Source organism: Cydia amplana, chromosome 3 (assembly GCF_948474715.1).
Source record: "Cydia amplana chromosome 3, ilCydAmpl1.1, whole genome shotgun sequence".
Classification (NCBI taxonomy): domain Eukaryota; kingdom Metazoa; phylum Arthropoda; class Insecta; order Lepidoptera; family Tortricidae; genus Cydia; species Cydia amplana.
In genome coordinates, this window is record NC_086071.1 from 21,733,338 (window position 1) to 21,756,606 (window position 23,269).

Genomic DNA, 23,269 nt, shown 5'->3' on the forward strand with positions numbered 1-23,269 from the left:
TTTACAAATAGATACCTAGGTTTACCTCCGATAGTCTAGGAGCTAGTTATAAGTAGGTATACGACATACCTACGATTTAATAAAATAGGTTAAAGTCAGAACGATGAAGGAACAGATACGGGCAGTTTTCTATTTGGTTGGTTAACTGAATGTTTAAAGTAATTCAAAATTGAAAAACACATTGTTTACACTAATTTACCTACCTAAAGATACAAACTATAGGCTAGTATCATCCAGAAGTGCCCGCGATCTTACGAATATCGTCTACCTAAACCCTAACTGAGTAATGGACGCTAGACGCGTCTTTCATTGTAAAAGCGGCAACCAAAACGAATAGCCAGTTTGTAATTATAAAATACCACTACTTACTCTTATCCTATAAAACGTTTGTAATCAAAAATCGGACGCCTATTTTCCTTTACGATATTTCATCAGTCATGTATCGCGTGCTTGTATTTTACATATTACATGCGCTTGTAAATGGTCAGGAAGAGAGTATAGATTATTCTGGAATCGCGAGCGAGGTGGAGATGAATAAAGACAATATTCTGGAGTTTTTGAACACCACTCGTGTTCGGGATATTTATAAAGTGCAGTATTTTAAGCTGCTGGATAAACTTATTGGTAAGTACGTTTTTGATTTTATGATTTGAGCAGGCTAAGCAGCAGCAGGCAAGGTTTCTTAGAGTTCCCCGGGGTAAACCCTTGGTAAACCCTTAACAAATTATGCACTTACTTAAACCTTTCTCAAAAATCACTCTACTGTTATGTGAAAACCGCGTGAAAATCCGTTCAGTACTTTTTGAGTTTATCGCGAACGTACAGACAGACAGATGCGGTGGCGACTTAGTATAAGATGTAGTGATGATACAATACATCATCAGGTTGAGGAATGGCTTTTCAGCAGTTTGATTTCATCATCCAAATTGGGTAAAGGCACCAGTAGTCAGCCTTATAATGACTTTTTTAAGTTTGAACGTTCGGCATTTCTACAGGATTAGTCGGATAATTATTAATTAAACAAATGACATGGTTAGATCATAGTTTTAATACAAAATATTTAAAAAAATAACAATCCTCTTTATAATATCTCTAATTAAGTTTAAACAAAAAGTGGCACTTTTCTCCAGTAGTCACCCTCCAAAATCCAGTAAGCAGCCTCTGTGTACCCAGTACTCAGCCTTTATAAACTATTCATAATAATTCGATCAAAATCACTAATTATTATATCATAACCATCATAACCAACGATAAATAATAAAAATAATTTGAGCCTATATACGTCCCACTGCTGGGCATAGGCCTCCTCTCATGCGCGAGAGGGCTTGGGCTATAGTCCCCACACTAGCCCAATGCGGATTGGGAACTTCACATACACCTTTTAATTTCTTCGCAGATGTATGCAGGTTTCCTCACGATGTTATTCTTCACCGAAAAGCTAGTGGTAAATATCAAATGATATTTCGTACATAAGTTCCGAAAAACTCATTGGTACTACGAGCCAGGATTTGAACCCGCGATCTCCGGATACAACCCGGAACCAACGATATTATTATATTTATTTTTTCTGATAATACATACAATTCTTATGACACGAAATTTGTTAGTTAAGTACCTATGTACTTAACTAACACTATTCTTGCAAACTAAGAATCGCAATATTTATTTTCTTATAATTATTCCGTCAAAAATTAACGAGGTAAATCAGGTAATATACAGGGTGATTCATGAGACGTGACACACACAATTAGTAAATGTAAAATAATCGTTCACCACAATATTTAAGTAAAACAATCACGCTTTTTTTCTGTTGTTATACTTTTTGGTAAGGACAAATTTAATTATCTACAATCATGGATACCCTACAACATTTAATTAACTAAGATAAAACCTTTTTAACCATTATGACAGCACTTTGAGTATGAAGAAAATAAAATGTCACACTTGAGTGAGATACGATTTTTCAAAAGTAACCAGACTTTGATGACATTCAATTTGGCACTTGTTATGGATAAAACAAAGAGGGTGACCATTGTGACGTCCAGGCGCCGTTGTGTACTGGGTGACCAAATGAAACAACTGTTATCGCTTGTGCACTCCGCCAGCCACGCGCACGCCATGACACTTCCCCATGGAGTGAAGCTAGCGGGTAGCTGCGTCGTACTGTTTATTGTGTAACCATCACATCTCTCCCTTTTTATAACAATTTATTTATTTTACTTTATATATTAACCATGCAACAATAATTCAGTTTATCTTATTATCTTATACTCGCTACGTTGATTTATTTTTCCAATCTAGGTATACTACCACCGGTTCGGAAAAGTTAACCTCAGACCCGAGAAGAACCGGCGTAAGAAACTCGGCGCGAAGTGTGGATCCATTTTACAACTGTTAAATAATAAATATTTTCCAACACTAGCAAGCCTTTAAACCTGTAAAACTGTTATTTGATTATTCCTAATTGTTACCTACTTTTAATTTACTTTAAGTCATGTTATGCTTGTCACATAAAACTTATAATTTGATTTGTTACAAATATTTCTTGCGATACCCTACCAGGGTCCATGTGCCTGTATGTTACTATGTAGTTTACTCGTATGTAATATAAATATGTACATTGGATGCAAAATAAAGATCTCTATCTCTATTTTACTTTTACAATTTCTTATGTGTCAGTCCCTCTCCTTCTCCTATTTGCAGTTTTGAGTCTAAGTCCTTTTATTAACTTGAATATAATTCAAAGAATTATTTTAAAAGCCTTAATTACTACATTTTCCTTTTGATGCTTACACATTTCCAGGTATTAACATTAGCATACAATATAATATTTTACTAAATTAATACCTACTTCATGATTTAGGTACAATAAAATTGTAAGCTTGCCAAGCGTCTTGGACATTAGTTACTTACTGGCAATAACTGATTGACTCAGTTTTACTTGTCTTGTATGATGTTAATATATATGATGCAATTTATAATACTTATAGATAATCCAATGTCAAATAAAGTAGCAATGTTACTCTATTCATAGTAGAGGTACCACGTCAAGTATGTTTAGTTTTACTTGTGAATAGGTTAAGCAAACAATAATCTATATAAATATATTTATATATAATTAATTTGTTAGGTACCTACTAAGATTTACCTGCCTATTTGACCATTGTTATTATCTAATCATAATCATATCGAATTATCGTTCTTTAATTATATGTAATACTTGGATAATATAATATTGACATCAATTAATCCAAATATTTATTTTATTCATTCTATTACTCAAAAGTAACACAGCAAATATAATATCGAATGTAATATTAATCTAGCAACTTTTGCGAAGAATCATAATTACAATTTATGTTATGAAAATAACGTAACTCCTTCTTACTAATCGGAAGCTGATTTTTCAACTAGTAAGCCAGTAAGTATTGTATTATTATTTCCACAACAATTACTGTCAGACTATAACATAAATATTAATATTTGTATACACTTTTTCTTCAGTTTATTTCAATTACTTGCAACAGTTGCAACATATTTTATAAACCTGAAACATACACACCTTGTATGTCTGTTTCCTATGTCCTGTCATTGGTAAGCATGTCATTTAACTTCAATAAACATCTTACAACGAACCAATGGAACTCCATTATCCTAACCATGATCCCATGAAATACAGAGTAAGTAGGTACACAAGAATACACTGTTCGAATGTTTACTTTACCATTTTAGCGTTACGTTTAACGGTTCTGTTTGGTATGACCTAGGGTTTTGGTCTTTTGGGTCTTAGTGTAGATTAGTACCATATATGTGTACTCTTGGGTAGATCCATGAAGTGGCTCTAGATGCAACTTTAATCTACTAGTTTTACTAAATTAGTTAGTCTCAACTAATTAAACATCAATCAGGCACTGTCATTGAGGGCGATCAAGATCACGGTTAATTCGAATACTTATTGTTTTTATTTTCTAATGTATACCTACACAGACACACTATTTACTTATTTGATTGTTTCTGTTTTGTTTTAATGTATCGGTTCTGAGACTATGTATAATTTCCAATGTATGTATTGTCTCTACCGCATACCTAAGCGTTTTGGCATCCTTAATTATTGTAGTTTTATGCATGTGACTGAAATAGGGAAATATATTTTCCAGTAAATTGCCTTTTTAATTACACCTAATTATAATTAGTCATCACATCACACATATCACTCGTCTTAATCTGAGTAGGTCTACCTACTACCTAGGTACTTAAAAGGTACTTCGTCATCTACTTGTCAACCGACAAAAGTCGTATGTCTAGTTACAAGGCATTAGGTTAACCGCTGTTCACTAGAGTTTTGCTGTTAGTACCTAAGTCATGTTTGCCTTGGGTATAGTTTCGTAGTATAGTTAGTAAGCTGTGCTTCCTCACCGTGCAAGGCTCCACGCATCGCCACTCCCGTTTTTACAGCATTGACTTTCGGTACTACATGACATGATGTATTATGACAGGGCCAGCGCATCTATTTACGTACCTTTTGTACTTGGGTTTGTGATTGAGCTTTGTCCTGATTATTATTCAATAGAATCATGTATTCCGGCTTTAAAATAGATTGGGATTGGAATTTATAATATGAAATCTGGGTCATATACGATTTTGAAGGAATTGTATATCCTCATCTATTTATAGATTTTATTTGGGCAGTTTAGGCATGCCTCTGTGTTCCACAGTTTCCACGGCTGCGCAAAATGCATTATTATCCTGGTCACCTGCTTCTTTCTCTTAAACTATAATTTAACGCGTCCTCTAACTGTTCCAACAGGATGGCTACAACAATCTTTAATCGGAATGCCGTCTATTAAGTCGTCGTATATTTTATATACTTGCTTTGTTCGTTTTTATTTAAGCTGATACATTGAGTATACGTCGATATACGAACATCTGCAAAATGCAGTAAATTTACGATACAGGTACAAGTTAGAGGAAGGTTAAATTGTAGTACTTTACAGGAAATATTTTTTCAAATATATTTGTAAAATTGAAAATCTACCTGAATCTATATTAGTAGGTATGCCTATTCCCGAGGCCATCCATCTATACCTACGCCTTAAGTGAACTGGAACAGTAGGCAGAGGCACCAATTATATAATTTTCGCTGCTTATTATATAATTTTGAATTAAATAAATACATAGCAAGTTACTCTACTAACATTATGTCAGTTTATTACTATTTTGCCTCCCTATTAAGTCTAATGGTGGTATCTGGGACATTTTGGATGACCTATGACAAGATCCTATCGTTAGTACCAACCAACTCTATATCGCGTCTACTAGACTTGTTACTAGGTACATTTGACCCTTTTGGCTTGTTAGTACTGGGTAGTTGAACATAATACTAATTATACCTTGTTTATATCGTAGGTAAGCGTTATGATTTCGCTGTATCATTTTGCTAGTACCAGTGAAACGTTTCAATTCAACCTACTAATTATTTGTTTTGCTAGTACCAATTGAACAATTTCAACCTACTACTTATTTGTTTTGCTAGTACCAGTTGAACATATCAACCTACTACTTATTTGTTTTGCTAGTACCAGTTGAACACTTCAACCTACTACTTATTTGTTTTGCTAGTACTAGTTGAACGTTCCATCCTACTAATTATTTGTTTTGCGTCATTAGTAGTTAATTATACCAACTGCAGCATAGATGTGATGTACAGTTTACTTCTTGTAATTTATTTTTCTTGTTAGTCCGACTCCGACTTACTATTCAATTCATTTGATGCTGAGTTTACGTGTTTACTCCTACAGTAAAACAATAACAAAGCCCTCGGCATTCATCAGTCTAAGTACATATCTATAGTTCTTGACTCACTTGACATCGTAACGGTCCTTGATAATTTTACTGATCCGTTACCTGCTAGCATTCTTTATTGTCATAACATACCTATGTATATATAAATACATGTTAAGTCGACACCAAGTTAGGTAACAGCGATTCATACCATTTCAATTGATTATAAGTATTATAACAGGTTATTTTAATCGAACAATATTTCTTTTAGGACATAAGGTCCATAAAAATTTATACAACTATACCGACTTAATATGCAGGTTTCTCAATAGGTTTCCTTATGTAAAAATATCTTAGTAATTACACAACTAAGTAGGTAGGTATATTTTAAGTATGAACGGCAAATACACAACAACTCATAATAATCGTGATTTCCGCGAAGATAGTTTGATTATTTACCCTTTATATCATATGAATTCTAATATACGATTTTGAGTCAGAAAATAAACCATGTACCAACTGTATTTGTAACACGCAAACCATCAGCATATTCATTTCTGTCACTTCATGGAAAAATTAATACACCGGTGCCACATCATTCTAATAATGCAACATGAGTACATTATTTTTTGTAGGATTTTCCCAATTATTGATCTATCTTGCATTGATTGCACTTTTGGATTTACAATTGGTAACCAGGCTCACGAACAGTAGCTACTGTCAAAGAATTAGTGTAATAAGCAAGCGCATATTTCTTCTTTGCTTGGTAAACATTCCTCCTGAGCTACCTACCATCAATTACTCACTAAATAGTTGTAAAGTTAACTACTGTTCTTATGTAAACAGTCGACAAAATCAACTGCGCATATACATAATTGTTTTTATTAACATTGATTGTAAACAAAACTATAAAATTAGGTATAGGTACAAGATCTACCTTTTTACAGTTTTGCACTAATATTTAAATTCTGCACTAGTTTCTTTAATACTCCTCTGACGTGAGTTTGGAATTTCATAACCTAGTTACGTAACAAAGTCGTTGCAATTTTAATATTTCCGTATTATGTACAACCGTACGTCACTCGTTACACCGAATATCACCTCGCCCAAACTTTTGTATTGCCTGAATACAATCGGGAGCTCGGGAGCAAATGGACAACTACGGTAGCTATTAGGTTAGGATTTCCATACCTTAGGTATTTTGTTTTTTTTTCCGCCACCGTTACCTTTCCTTTTCGTAATTTTTTTGGTGATGTTTTATCCTCGTCGCCATTTGTGACGTCCAGGCGCCGTTGTGTACTGGGTGACCAAATGAAACAACTGTTATCGCTTGTGCACTCCGCCAGCCACGCGCACGCCATGACACTTCCCCATGGAGTGAAGCTAGCGGGTAGCTGCGTCGTACTGTTTATTGTGTAACCATCACAACCATAAATGTCGTAAATAAATTAAAACGTTTTTTTAAACAGTATAAAATAAATTAAAGTTAATCTCACAAATACTCTGGTACGAAACAGTTGTTTATAACCTACTGTATGCGTAGGCTTGATCCTGCTCACGTCTCCTGAATCAGCCTGTATATGTAATATGTTCCTAGTAGGTATTCGGTAAAAAAATAATGAAACGAGTCTATGCAGATCTAATTATCATGAATAAACAAAGTCATATACCTACCAGGAAAAATCAAAATGATAGTTATGTATAGTTAATATCAAAACTATGTATACACTTTTGAACCTTCTTTCAATGAGATAGGGTTTAAAAATGTGGACATATTTTTGGCGGCGACGTACCAAGCACGGTCAAAGGCTAAGTTTTGGATCCGCGAAGTGAAGTGAAGAAGTTCCAGTGGTCAGCCGCATTAAAACGTAATTTCAAACGCGGCTGACTACTGGGTTTTACTTTAAATTAGGGATTGCAGAACCGGTACTGTTTAAAAGAACCGGGATTTTCGGTACCGGGCAAAAATGGAACCGGGATTTCCCGGTATTTTCGGTACTTTCGGGACTGCTTTCAAAAATCAGTTTTCACATCAATTTTCATTAAAAAAAAGCGTAAAACTACCACGAATATTTCTTTAAACAATAAAAAAGTAGCACAGTGAAGGTACACACTTCTTTTGTACCATAATATGTGTCTTTAAGTCACAAAATCATTAATATAATTTTTTTTTTTCCTAAACTACATGATATTTTTAAATATACTTGGTCAACCAGATCTTGAGTTCTTGACAGTAGAAAAAGGCGGCAAATTTGAAAAATGTAGGCGCGAATAGATATCGTCCCATAGAAAATTTGAATATGTAAGACGTTTTGTGAAATAGGATAAAAAAATTGATAATTTTCGCAAGCGTTCAAAATGGGCTGTGGACCTTCGAACATATAATAACAGAACTATCAATACGACAAATCAAGAAGTTATTCAGCCAGAATTATTAATTCATTTACAATATCATTATCATATGTGAGTTTCTTATACCGTGTTTGAATTTCAATTAAAAGTAGTATTTTATTAATTGCAAAATTGTCTCTATTTTTGCTTCTAGTTAGTATACAAATATGAAATAACTAATTGTTCGTATAAAATTATTTATCGTACAAACATTTATGCCCTTAAAGTATGAAATTACGCAATTTTATATTGTCGGCTTTGTCAAACCCATTGACTTTTTTTTAATTTATTTTAATGTAGTGGTCAACCGTAAAAGTATTACCATCAGCCTTAGATTGATAAAATATATTTATTTTCCTTATAAAACATGATATTTCATGCTAAGTAACAGAAAGCAGCCAAATATTGTACCGGAAATTTTAGTCCCGGAAATCCCGGGAGTACCGGGATTTTAATTTTGAAATCCCGGTTCTTTGCTTGGCTCTAAATCCCGGGAATTCCCGGTACTTTCGGTACCGGTATTTCCCGGGAGCAAACCCTACTTTAAATTAACTAGGGTATGCCCAAATAAATTTGAAAATTAAAATTTAACGGTCCTAACGGTCGCATTGGCTCGAAAATAATAAAATAAACGAATAACCCAAAAGTCAGCCGTGGGGGACTGGGCACTGGATTTTTTGGAAAAAAGTGTTATCCAGTGGCCAGCCCCCTCAATTTATAAGTGAAATATTGCTATTTTCATTAAAACATAATTCAATTTAATAGATAAACTAATAAATAAACCAATCATTAACAAAAATAATAACTTTTAACATTAAAACATAGTTTTTCTTGCCTGTTAAGAGAACACCACGTGCAGTAAAAAATATGGCGGACATGACACAATTGCACTCGTCGACAAACAGCACCTGTATGAACGATTATATTTACTCCCCCCGTTCCCTCACCGCACCTGTCTTGTGAAGTATTAACCAATAAGGAATCAAAGCTTCTATTTGAGTACTCGCGATTTGTACCACGAATATACCAGATACTTATGACCAATAAACGACTCAAAAAGCTGACCACTGGTCCCTGGCTGGCCACTGGTGCCGTTACTCTTGTACTTGTCAAGTTGTCAGCTAGCCGTCGTAAAGTGTTTTAAGTGTTCCTAGGTTATGGTGTCGAACGACACGAAACAAAATTATTCAAAAGTCGGACAGAAAACAATGAAAACAATTTAAAGCCTTTTTATTTTCATCCCTTTCCAATAGTGCGGTTTATAATTGGACGTGTGACATCTTTCCCCAGCCGAGGCTGTCACGGGCATAATGTGACACCATACGGACTGACTATATGCTGACAGCGTTTAACTATTAATAGCTTTCTAGGATGTTTCTAGTGCCCATTTCTCGAACGGTATTAGGCTAGTAAGAGTAATCATCACCATACAATTATTATACAGGTAATTATATGTAGAATTCACGAATTGGTATATTTTATTTGTTACAGACAATGAAAAAGATATGTTGGAAGAGTCTGATGGGAGAAGAGGTATTTCTTTTAGTACTTTCCAAAAATAATAATGAATGAGTGTGAGTAATCCATTATATACCTACTACTCGTAACAACATCTGATCACTCTTAACACGTTTTTGCTTGTTTATATTGTGGACGGTACCGTAAAATGGGGTGAGTAGGTTTCGCGGTGAGAGTTGGGTTTTTAAGGCTACTGCTACAAAAATAATGTATTCCAATTTAAAATGGAGCTATATAGTACTACTCATAATAAAAAAAAAAACGATCCAACAATCTTCCAAATTCACCTTTGTATGAAATGCCATCTCACCCCAATTACGAGAGACTACGGGGTGAGGTGGGATTTCCTGTTTATCGTCAAAGTCATGAAATGGAACTACCCAAAATAAAATAAAAACTAAAATACAAACGTCCGGTACACTTATTATATACACCATTCAGTTTGCATATGTAAAAATAAAATGTTATCGAGGTTTGAATGTCAGTTTTGACCCTACTCACCCCATTTTACGGTAGTAAGGTGTGAAAGTGGGGAAGAACTCCATATAAAATTCTTGGTTTGGAAGACCGTCATGGAGCAAGAATTCTCGTATAGGTACTCATACGAGAATGAGTCTACATAATATGCATGTACGTCACTAGGACACAGCCAGAAAGGAAAAAAATCGCTCATTCTGCTCTATATCGACCAAGTGAAGTGTGTGTACAAACTCAAGAGTTAGAAGCGACGAAAGAGTAGACGGTCTGCCCATACAGATGGTTCTCCACAACTTAATCCTAAGACAATGTTTGCCTTCAGGAGTGTCATCAACACGTCGCATCGTGTCAGGACGGAACACATCCATAGAAGCCGTGCCCTGGCAAGTGTCTCTCCGAGAGAAGACCTTCCCGATCTGTGGAGGCTCTGTCATCACCGACTTATGGCTGCTTACAGCGGCCCACTGCTTGCTCAGGTACCACTGACTCTAACTAAAGAAAATAGATTACTATAACCACCATCCTCCTTATATGTTATAACCCGCCAATAGATTTATAGGTACTTTACCGTGGCAATGGTAAAAATATCATCCACGATACTATAAAAGCATATTTGTATTACATGATTGTCCTAGGATTTCCTTCTCTCTATAACCGACGTGCCTATCTAACTAGGCATGTCCCCAAACGTATAACTAGCCTGAACAATACAGGCGTGAATCCCTTACAATCACACGGCAGCCCGGAGCGAATTGATCAGTCGTGGATATACGAGTATTCCCATAGGATTTACAACTGAATTCGAGTCGAGTTACCGGGAGAAACAGTGAAATAGGGCTTTGCAAGTGTTATTTTAAACGTCAAACTTATATGAGATTATGACAAGAGAAGTGCTTGGTCTAAAACTATTACATTGTCATGGGTCTTAAATAATAATGCCAAGTTCCAGCGCAATCTTTGGATTTTAAAGTTTGTAACTGAAATGAATTTTATTTTTTTACATGGGTATCTTAGTTTAATTCAATTCGCGTAAGTTCAGAGGGCAATAGGAACGACGCCAGGCATCGAACTCCGTCCCCTTTAGGTTGGGAATTGAGAACAATTTCAATCTATCCTCAAGAGAATTGTGTTTTTTCCGATGCAAAACAGCGGCGTCAAATAAAACTGCAAAATGGGGACATACGTTTGGTCCTGTGAGTCCTGGTGCCACAGTGAGAAGAGAAAAGTAGAACTCTTAAGGCCAATTTTAAGTTTAACCTTTTGAACGCCACAGACGGCAATTGACGTCAACGCAAAATCGTGACAACGACGCCAAAGACGGCATTTGCCGTCGATCGTTTTTTGATGAAAATCTATTGAAAAATACCCCACTTTTAGGTTGGCATTATTTATTCACAAAACTAAATCTTACCCCCGTGGCGTCAGTGGCACGGCAAAGGGATGCGCCGTTTGGCGTTCAAAAAGTTAAAATCTCAACTTGGGGCCCGATGAAGTTTTGAACTGGTTTTGATACGACCTAGACGTTTGTCTCACATAATCGCAATAGAAATACGAATTGTACTTAAGTTAACGTACGACAAATTGATATAGTAATAAATTCTATAGAATTTTTATATCAGGCACCGCTAAAAACGTTTGTCTTATTTACTTACTCGTAATTTCTGTACGCGCGTCATTCAACTTCCAACCAAAGCGTTGTTCAGTCTGAAACTATCTAAGTAGCCATACTGCCGTGTCCTTGTTTTACCCCGTGTCATGGTTTTGGACTAATCTCCCCTAATTATAAAATTTCTCAACATTTTCTAACAATGTTTTGCGGGATTTGTTGTGAAACTTACTTTGTCTGTTATGATATTTGCGTCCAGTTGTCCTACTTGTCCACACTGTGTGCGTCCAGACCGGAGTTTACGACAGTCGAAGGAATTTATCGTCAGATCGAAACGTGCAATATCCGTCGCATTAGGAGCGACGTGTTTCTGTCCCGCCAGCTTGTTAGATTCAATCGAAATGTTGTTGGTTCTGTTCGTACATTTTACTTTAGAACGTACTTTGTTGTTGTTCTTACACATCACCTTAACTATTTACAAGATGAAACATATAAGGTATTTCTACACCGTAAATAATCTTTAATAGAAAAAAACCGACTTCTCTAACTACTATTTTAGCCTAACCCACTTAACGGCGCTTATACTTTATTTGGTAATATGTATACATTTTATGGTAATCATCGTGTTTTTTTTAGTTTAGGTATCATAGTGGTTTTCCGGGTCAAAGTCCGGGTCCGGGTCCGGATCCGAGTCCGGGTCTGAGTCCGAGTACGGGTCCGAGTCCGGAATCCGGGTCCCAGTCCAGGTCAAAATCGAAGTTCAAAATCACAAAACGTGTACTATGCGTCGTTGAAGAGTTCTGTTCTGATCATCATCAGCAGTTCCACTTCATCAAATGCCACAGTTTTTAATGTAAATGCTTGATTTTCTGATGAAAATACATATATATATTCTATACGTATGCCTTTAAGATTTGAGGAGTTCCCTCGATTCCTCATGGATCCCATATTCAGGACTTGAGATTGACATAAATGTGCCTAAAAACCTAAATTTCTTAACAAACATAACGAAAAGGACAAATCGCCAAATGCGAGCTATGCGTCGTTAAAGAGTTCCGTTATGATCATCATCAGCAGTTCTACTTCATCAAATGCGACAGTTTTTAATGAAAATGCTCGATTTTCGGATGAAAATACAAAAATCTCTATACGCATGCCTTTAAGATTGGAGGAGTTCCCTCGATTCCTCGTGGATCCCATCATCAGAACTCGAGCTTGACAAAAATGTGGCTTAAAAATTTAACTTGCTTAACAAACATAACGAAGAGGACAAATCGCCTAACGTGAGCTATGCGTCGTTGAAGAGTTCTGTTCTGATCATCATCAGCAATTCCACTGCATCAAATGCGACAGTTTTTAATGAAAATGCATAATTTTGATGAAAATACAAAAATCTCTATACGCATGCCTTTAAGATTTGAGGAGTTCCCTCGATTCCTCATGGATCCCATCATCAGAACTCAAGCTTGACAAAAATGTGGATTAAAAACTTAACTTGCTTAACAAACATAACGAAGAGGACAAATCGTCAAAGGTCGGTATGCGTCGTTGAAGAGTTCCGTTCTGATCATCATCAGCAGTTCCACTTCATCAAATATCACTTTTTTGAATGTATATGCTTGATTTGTTGATAAAAACATAAAAATCACTATATGTATGCCTTTAAGATTTGAGGAGTTCCCTCGATTCCTCATGGATCCCATCATCAGAACTGGGTTTTGACAAAAACGGGACCAATCTGTATGCATATACATACAATCAAAAAAAAATTCAAAATCGGTCCAGTAATGACGGAGATATGGAGTAACAAACATAAAAAATAAAAAAATAAAAAAACAACATACAACCGAATTGATAACCTCTTCCTTTTAGATTTGGAAGTCGGTTAAAAAGAGAATCATTGGGAAATATTTCTTATTGATCTGGTACCTATAATAGTGAAGTAAACCATACAACGCCGTCTAGTTCAGCTGTCCAAACCTTGGTTCCATTATTTTGCACCTATTTACGAATTTTCTTATTTCTTTTGTCCATTCCTGTTTTACAAGCTTTTATTTAACTTGCAATTTACCTGTAAGTATGTGTTATGTTCGTGCGGGTCAAATCTTGCAAGTTAAATTTGACCCACATCCCGACTTCCAATGAAACAACACAACCTATTGTGTTTGGGGTTTTTAGAACTGTCTCGATGAGTATTAGTTGCCTGTGGAAAGAAAAGTACAGTCAGCGATGACAGCGATAAAAGCTTGTACCAAAAATGAAAGTTTTGCCCAAAACTTATAATGTATTAGGTAAGACATCTTCATACGATTCCTTTCAATTTTGAAGCGTACCCTTTTTGCGTGCCTAGTCATATACCTACCCGTATCATATAAGGCTCCCAGTTCCATACTATGAGGTCCGTAATCCTAAGGGACCGTTGCGGGTCCCGAAAACGGCTTTATTGTCTTGCAACCCGATTCAGATTTAACAAATTGTTGCGGTTTTGATATTATTTTAATACAACATTGAAGATCGCTCATGCTGATTGATGCATGCGAAATGAAGTGAAAGTCGTGCGTGAGACGCGCCAATCACCAAGACGACCATCAAAAACGTATCAAAACCAGATCAAAACTATAACAATTAGAATCAGCTTCTTAGTTTGCTGCGTGGTATAAAAATACTAAGAGGATTACATACCTCACTGTTTTGTGTATTTAACTGGTCATGCGGAATTATTCGGGTGAATGAAAGCAGCTCAGACTAAATTTTGTTTTACCTATAAATAAATTTAATAAATAGTCTAGTCTAGTGGGTTTAAATATGTTGATAAATTCTGTCTGTTAGAAGCCCCGGTAAAAGTTTAATCACTTTGTGAATAAACTAGACAAAATATAGTAATTTAATAAAGTTTTAATCTAGGTCTGACTTAACGTTTGTAAAAGGCAAGGCCTTGAGCTAGAAGTAAGTTTTGTGTTTGTCTAATAACTTAGCTACAGCTACCTATTCTAATTTTACCGAACTTGGATTAAATTAAAAGAAAGGCATATTTCTTAAAAAAAAATCATCAGTAGGTAAACAGGTAACAGTTGCCGTTTGGTTTGTCGGCCGTAAAAAGAAACTTGGACACTTTTTTTCTCTTTTTAGATCGGTGTCATTATGAGTAGAAGTACCTAACATAAAAGTTTCCAAAATGAATACCAGTAAACTACTAGATACGTCAGTAGCAATGTAAAGCAAACGAAAGTATGGTATCCCTATCCCTAGGAAACGAACAAAAAGCATACAGCAATGTACATCGAACAACGATGAAATGTTAACAAAACAGTTCCACAGATAATTTTAAGATACTTACAAAGAACACGCGATTTTCAAACAATTCAAACGTACCTAGTATTGCTAACTTTTTCAAATTTGCCGCCTTTTTGATCTGACAATATTTGCTTGACCAAGTACTTATAGCATTTTTAATTGTCATTTGTATATCTGTAATAAGTAAAAATTGGCCTTGACCAATTAATAAGGCAGTAAATTTACAACTAGCGACGACCTTCAAGGTAATTTATTAGGTAATAGTTATTAATTAGTATAACAGGGGGACAATAACTGAAATTAACACGCTTTCCACCGTTGGTCATGGACTCATGGTCCAGTTGTTCTCTGATGGAAACGCAGCCTTAGAGCGTGTTCACATTGTCTGATTCGATATCGGATGTAGGACTCTACATCCCATAGCATGCATCGGATAATGTCGGTCCGACAGCTGATGGGATGGGCTGGAAATGCCTCTCCGATTTTGTATCAAGGTTTTTAGGGTTCTGTAGCCAGATGGCAAAAAACGGAACCCTTATGGATTCGTCATGTCTGTCTGTCTGTCTGTCTGTCTGTCTGTCTGTCTGTGTATCTATCTGTCCGTCCGTATGTCACAGCCACTTTATTCCGAAACTATAAGAACTATACTGTTGAAACTTGGTAAGTAGATGTATTCTGTGAACCGCATTAAGATTTTCACACAAAAAAAAAACAAAAAAACAATAAATTTTGGGGGTTCCCCATACTTAGAACTGAAACTCAAAAAAATTTTTTTCATCAAACCCATACGTGTGGGGTATCTATGTGGGATAGGTCTTCAAAAATGATTGAGGTTTGTAATATTTTTTTTTTTTAAACTGAATAGTTTGCACGAGAGACACTTCCAAAGTGGTAAAATGTGTCCTGTAAGTAACTTCTAAAATAAGAGAATGATAAAATTAAAAAAATATATATAATGTACATTACCATGCAAACTTCCACCGAAAATTGGTTTGAACGAGATCTAGTAAGTAGTTTTTTTTAATACGTCATAAATCCCCTTCATGGGCGAGTCCGACTCGCACTTGGCCGCTTTTTTTAAATAAAGATTGTTTATGAAATACAGAAAAGCACAATATTTTATACATTTTACTTATATCCGATATCGGATCGGACAATGTGAAAACGCTCTGCTTACTAAATAATTATAGTAATAATTATAGTCTTCGACTGCCTATATTAAGTTTTCTTTCCATTCTCTGTCCGTACTCTTCTCTTCTTCCTCGCGTTATCCCGGCATTCTACCACGGCTCATGGGAGCCTGGGGTCCGCTTGACAACTAATCCCAAGAGTTGACGTAGGCTCTAGTTTTTACGAAAGCGACTGCCATCTGACCTTCCAACCCAGAGGGGAAACTAGGCCTTACGGGGATTAGTCCGGTTTCCTCACGATGTTTTCCTTCACCGAAAAGCAACTGGTAAATATCAAATGATATTTCGTACATAAGTTCCGAAAAACTCATTGGTACGAGCCGGGGGGTTTGAACCCGCGACCTCCGGATTGAAAGTCGCACGCTCTTACCTCTAGGCCACCAGCGCTTCATTCTCTGTCCATACAAATTTTGAAAATAGCCCACTTGTTGGTTCCCCCAGGGCCAAAGCCAGTGACCTCAGCGTCCGCCTCGGCTCCTCCTTCAAGACGTTCGGCGGCGAGATGTACGACGTGCAACACAGCTTCGTGCACCCTCAGTACGTGATCAAGAGCAAGGTGAACGACGTGGGCATGGTGCGACTGTACACCCCGCTGCGGTTCTCGGCCAGGGTACTGCCGATACGGATTATAGGGAGGGAGAAGAGGCTGCTGTCCAAGCAGGCGGCCATTGTCTCTGGGTGGGGGAAACTTAAGGTAAAACATTGCGCTAAGTACATGGGGTTCTTCAAGAAGCAGGTATTTAGGGTTTTCAAAAGGTCAGCAACGCATAAGTGGCTCCTCTGTTACTTATGTCCATGGGCGGCGATGACTGCTTCCCATCAGGCGGCTCGTCTGCTCGTTTGCTTCCTATTTCATAAAAAAAAGTAAAGGATGCTTCATGCTAGACCGGGCTGGGCCCGGGACGAGGCATCCGACATGCCATTTTCTATGACGGCTGATAGGTGTCACGTGGTATTTCCATAGATAACGAAGCGCCGGAAGCTTCGGCCCGGTCTAGCGTGAGTCTTCCTTAAGTCTGCGAGTTTAAACAATTCGGAATTAATTTTATTTCTTTCTAGTGGCCACATGCTGTGTAATCTTTGTCTTTACACACCTGTATATATTTTTTGCAGAACACTTGCCAGTTTACCACAGATAAGAGGAGTTTTAGTGATGCTTCACGCTAGAACGGTCCGGGTCCGGGCCGAGGCATCCGACACATCGTTTTCTGTGACGGGTGATCGGTGATCACGTGCAGCTTTCTATAGAAAACGAAGTGTCGGATGTCTCGGCCTGGACTGTTCTAATTCTAACGTGAGTCATCCTTTACTTATAATTTCTTGTTGTCACAGGAAGGTGGCGCCAGTGCGACAGTTCTCCAATCAGTCACCTTGTCCACCATCTCCATGAAGCTGTGCAAGCGGTCTGGCCTGGACCGGAAGGCCATTGACCCCGCCTCCATGTTCTGCGCGGGCTCCTTCAGACAGAACACTCCTGATGCTTGCCAGGTAAGCCACTGTCACTGTGCTAGGGAGTCTAGAGACGGAGACAATCTTAGAAACCGTTCAAATATCTTTGAAAATTAGCACTCTATTGGTGCATCTCAGGTGGTCTTAATCATTAGAGGGCGGATTTGAAGTAGCGATATCAATATTAATATGGATATGACTGGTATAATTTATTATTTTTTCTTCACACATTTATTTATTATCATCATAATTTTTTCCCAATATTTACAAAAGCTTTAAAAAAGATTTTTACTTCTTTTTCCGCTTAGTTACATTATTTTTGTGTGTAGAAAAAATAATAAATTATACCAGTCATACATATCCATATTAATATTGAGATCGCTACTTCAAATCCGCTCTCTAAATATTAATCATAATTTAGCTAGGCTAAATGTGCCTTTAGTCACCAACAAAGTCAAACAGTAAGGTATGGGCTCTTTAATCCTATCTGAATTATCTCAGGCGTTGGTATTTTTAGGGTTCTGTACCTCAAAAGGAAAAAGCGAAACCCTTATAGGATCGATCGTGCGTCTGTCTGTCTGTCCGCGCGACCATTCCCCTCTTTATCTCCGAAACTACTGGGTCTAAAATTTTGAAAAAAATACGTAAAATAGTTCTTTATCTATAGATGGAAGAAAAACCTATTAGAAATGTGCAGTCAAACCTTGGAACGCGAGTCTGACTCGCACTCGGCCGGTTATTTTTTTTAATAAATATGTTTCCAGGGCGACAGCGGAGGCCCCATAGTGAGCGAGGGGGTCCTGATCGGCGTCGTGTCCTGGGGCCTCGGGTGCGCGCGCGGCAACTTCCCCGGGGTCTACGCGCGCCTAGCATACCCTGTCATATACGACTGGATCATGGGGCATCTGAACTCGTCTACTGACCCTTATAAACCTGAACCCAAGCGATGAATGCATTTTGACCCTTTGCCAGCCCAATATCAACCTTCGTGCATTCCGACAAAGTTCACAATGACGCGCCGCGCACGATAGGCGTGTGGCGTTCAAAGGGTTCAAATATAACTTTTCCACTAGGAGGAAATATTACTTCGTAGCCTACGCATTCATCAAATATTTTTTTATCTAAAATTTAAGAAATATAATTATAATATAACCGTATTTTTTTTATACTCTAAATTACATTAGGTATCACACGTTTAAATAATCCATCACATTTAGTTAATTCAGCGATCTGCCCCACAGCAGTCTGAATCCGAACGGTCCGATCCGAAAATCGGTTTATGCCGTTTATGGGTCAAACAAATCTCAGAAAATAGGTCACTACTGTGGACAAAACATCGAAAGTTAACGACCCAGGTACAGGCCGCGTAGCCAACGTGCCATTCGCTAACGCTCCGTAGCGATCGAAACGCAACGGTCACTGTCTCACTAGTATGGAATAGTGATAGAGAGATACAAAGCGATTTGATGGCGAAGCGATAGCGATTGTCAGCTTGGCTAGGCCGGCAGGTACACGGTACACATAATCACGATTTTCATATATTTGAGTCGATACCGGTCACGATATCGGCCTGTCAGTTAGAACAAAAAGGTGACAGTTCCGAACAACTGACAGGCCGATATCGTCCGGCGGACTGGTAATCAGTGGGCCCCTTAAAAATGCTAAATTTTACTAAAAAGAGGTAGAATTATAACAAAAACTACACATAAACTTTGATCAATTTATTAAAAACCATTCGCCGCGACACGACAGAGCCCGCGGTATTTAAATATCGCCGTCGTGACATAATTACGAGACGAGACATATATCGCTACCGGCGCTCCCACACCAACTAAATGTGATAAACAGATGACGTGTACAATTTTATGAGTATCGTTTTTAGCGAATTCCATTTTTTTACAATCTTGTTTTAGTTTTACGGACTTAGAATAGGTATAGTCAGCAGCAGAAGTTGATAAGCGGGCGAGGTGTGCAAAATGATCTTGAGGAAACATTATTGTTAAGAGAATAAGAACGTGTCAAGGTAAATTTGAACACCTCGCCCGCTTAGCAACTTCTGCTGCTGACTGTACTTGAAACTTTCAATTTAGTGTGTTTTCCTCTTTCCTGCGGACCTAAGCTCGGCTATAACCGCGAAAATCGAAGTTCGCAAATTGCAGGCATTTTTCAGGCAAAAGAGAAAGAGCCCCTCTCTGGTCGCTTTTGTCATCTGTCATTGTTGCCGTTACATTCTAACAAGTATGTATTAAACTAGGTAAGTGCAAGAGTGATGCCTGTGACGCTAGCCATACTGTACTCTGTACTGTGTAGGTACTCTTTATAAGTAGTAGCGCCAGAGTAGGAGCGCCTTATAAGTTATAAGTACCCTTACCACAAGCGCAAAAACTAACCTACAATGCATCTCTCTCGTGCTGACATTGGTGCAAGCGAGATGCAGTGCGTTAGAAAGCAGTCGCTAGCGTAAACGCCGTAAACGGCCGCGGAAAACTCACGGTGAAGGTAAAGGAATGTTTGGGGCACGGTGGAGAAGCAGTACTTATATTTATAACAAAAATCTCACTCTGTCTCATTTGGTATGATTGGATACGATATACGATGTACTTACCTGAGAGAATAAAGTTTGATAAATAAAAAACAGAAATAGTATAAAAAGTTTTGATTCAATACACTTCCGAGCGACAATTCAAAATTATTTGTACAAAAAACTTTCTTTCTATTTTTAGGTTACGAGTACGCTTGCAGATCGTTAGAAATTTTGATTAAAGGACTGATAAATTACTAAAATGCTATAATATGTACCTTTCCATCTCGTCACCTTTTAGCATCATTTTTTTTATTGGTTTTTTATTATTGGTAAGTACATATTTTCATGAAGCACCAAAAGTTTTTCATACCGAAACGCCTAACTACTTTTTACTGAACAATCAACGTTATAAAATAAAAAGAATATAAAAACCTACTCAAAAATCAATTTTGTACCTAATGTATATTTTTATGGAAATCATCTGTCACGCTTTTATTTGAGTATGTTTGCATGGGTGTGTGTGTAAATGTATGTGTCAATCATGCCAATGCCACTGCCATTGCCAGTGAAATAGGTGTGTGTGTATAAATGTATTGTGTCAATCATGCCAATGCCAATGCCATTGCCAGTGAAATAGGTATACGTGTGCATAGGTGTGTGTGTAAATGTATGTGTCAATCAAGCCAATGCCGATGCCATTGCCAGTGAAATAGGTGTGTGTGTAAATGTATGTGTCAATCATGCCAATGCCAATGCCATTTCCAGTGAAATAGGTGTATGTGTGCATAGGTGTGTGTGTAAATGTATGTGTCAATCATGCCAATGCCAATGCCATTGCCAGTGAAATAGGTGTATGTGTGCATAGGTGTATGTGTAAATGTATGTGTCAATCATGCCAATGCCAATGCCATTGCCAGTGAAATAGGTGTATGTGTGCATAGGTGTGTGTGTAAATGTATGTGTCAATCATGCCAATGCCAATGCCATTGACAGTGAAATACAGGCAGTGCAGTGCTAGTTTGGTCTTCTATAAGTTTCTGAATTTTATTCTCTCAAGTATATTGTAACGTATATTTAATTATTATATATCTAGTATAAATGCTTTACCCCATTCTTGTAGGTTTTGGTAAATGCGTCACATTAGGTACATTTAATGTTTGATACATTTTATTACAAATTTAATATTACATATTTATAATTTAAACAGAGACATTTATTTCTATTAAAAGTTGGCGTTAGCTCCAAATTAACGAAATATATAGATTTACTATCGTCTATACTCTATAGCAACATTAAGTAAATTAAAAATTATATAATTACTTAACGAAATTGTATAACTTCTACTATTTATGACTGTAAAACTTATACTAAGTGATCCAACCAGTATTTAAGTAATACTAACGCCAACCTCGACAAAATGTTAATCCTTTTAAAGAAACAACATAATATTTCGCGTGTTTTTTGTTACTTTACATATTATAAAATATTTATATAGGTTGTAAATATTCACATTTCTTTTTAATTACTATTTCTCTATATTTTACTAACAAATTGTTTAATAAAACATTTAATGTGCGATTAGTTTAAAAAAATAAAAATGATTAGAAGCCGTTAGATTTATCCAGCTATATTGAAATAAGTAATTTAATAATAATAGAAATATTATGCCAAAAAAATCACAGTATAAAATAGTTTTACAGGCTCTTATTAGTAAATTTCAAAAAAATGATTAAACCCTGTGCGCTTATACTTAATTTACCTACTTCACTTAACTACCCCATTTTTGTACAACTTAGTACCAACAATTCAAAGCACTAAACTTTATGAATGAAGCCTTACATTTTAACAAATAACTAAAACAGTTTCGTTGTAACATCTGAAATAGATTCATACATTACATAAATGTAAAGTATGAATATATTGTGTTACTTATATCATAATAATTAGTAAAATTGGTAGATTAAATATTAATACAGATTCATTTATTTAGTTATATACTACAATCCTTTTTTTGGGTACCATAGTAAAAGATTTGTATGATCTATTATATTCACCAACATCAGATTTTAGGGGGCAAAATCATTTATCGATGTTTTTTCCATACAAAAATAATGGACCAATTCTCTTCTTCTTTATTTTTAGACTAATTTGTTAGTTGACATTATCTTTATAGGAACTCCCTTATTACCTGTTATTAAATGTTGCCCCCTAAAACCGATGTCTCCTGAAATAGTATACATGGCAGAATAATATGGCATGAACGATATGTAAAACACCGTAACATAATTTGACAACAATTGACAACAAACAATAAGTGTGAGCAACAAACAAAGCGAACATCGACACTTAAAATAATATACTTACACGATATAGATGGCCCTAATATTAATCTGCTTGAACTTTATGTATCTACGTAGAGATATTTACACTGCGCTCCTTTAAACCACTTATAGAGTCTGGGTGGAAAGAGAAGAGTCGTACAATGTATTGGATCCCATACATTCTACGACTCTTCTCTTTCCGCACAGACTCTACCTACTCTATATCTAAAGTATTTTTCTCAAAAATGGACGGCAAAGTCGACGTTGCCGGTTAAAAAATAGGTCGCGAAGTGCGTAGTTTATGGTCATTCAAAAAATTAAAAAGTTAAAAACATTGCAGTCTCGATTTCGGGACTGCAATGTCGCATACAAATTCCATTATTTAACGAGTTCCAAACTTTTTAAAACTTTAAATGGCCATATCAAATGAAGGCATAGGTCCCTTAAACAGCCAAACAGATGATCAGCACTTATTATTATAAAGCCTATAACAGACTATCGCACCGCACCGCGACCTTGGAGCGTCGCACCCATAAGTGAGAGCGAGAAAGAGATATCTGTTTCACCCATAAGTGACAGCGAGAAAGAGATATCTGTTTCACCCATAAGTGATAGGGAGAAAGATATCTGTTTCTCGCTCTCACTTATGGGTGCGACGCTCCAAGGTCGCGGTGCGGTGCGATCGTCTGTTACAGGCTAAATGTTGGTACCGCGGCTA

General features: G+C 36.7%; 1 protein-coding gene across 1 annotated transcript; it reads left to right on the forward strand.

The window, feature by feature from the left end:
• The first annotated feature begins 437 nt into the window (after positions 1 to 437).
• LOC134662798 (trypsin beta-like) lies at positions 438 to 18,667 on the forward strand. Its single transcript, XM_063519103.1, has 6 exons — positions 438 to 624; positions 9,664 to 9,705; positions 10,490 to 10,643; positions 16,699 to 16,951; positions 17,590 to 17,745; positions 18,471 to 18,667. The coding sequence occupies exons 1-6, from the start codon at positions 438 to 440 to the stop codon at positions 18,654 to 18,656; spliced, it is 978 nt and encodes a 325-aa protein (XP_063375173.1). The 3' UTR covers positions 18,657 to 18,667.
• Positions 18,668 to 23,269: the final 4,602 nt, after the last annotated feature.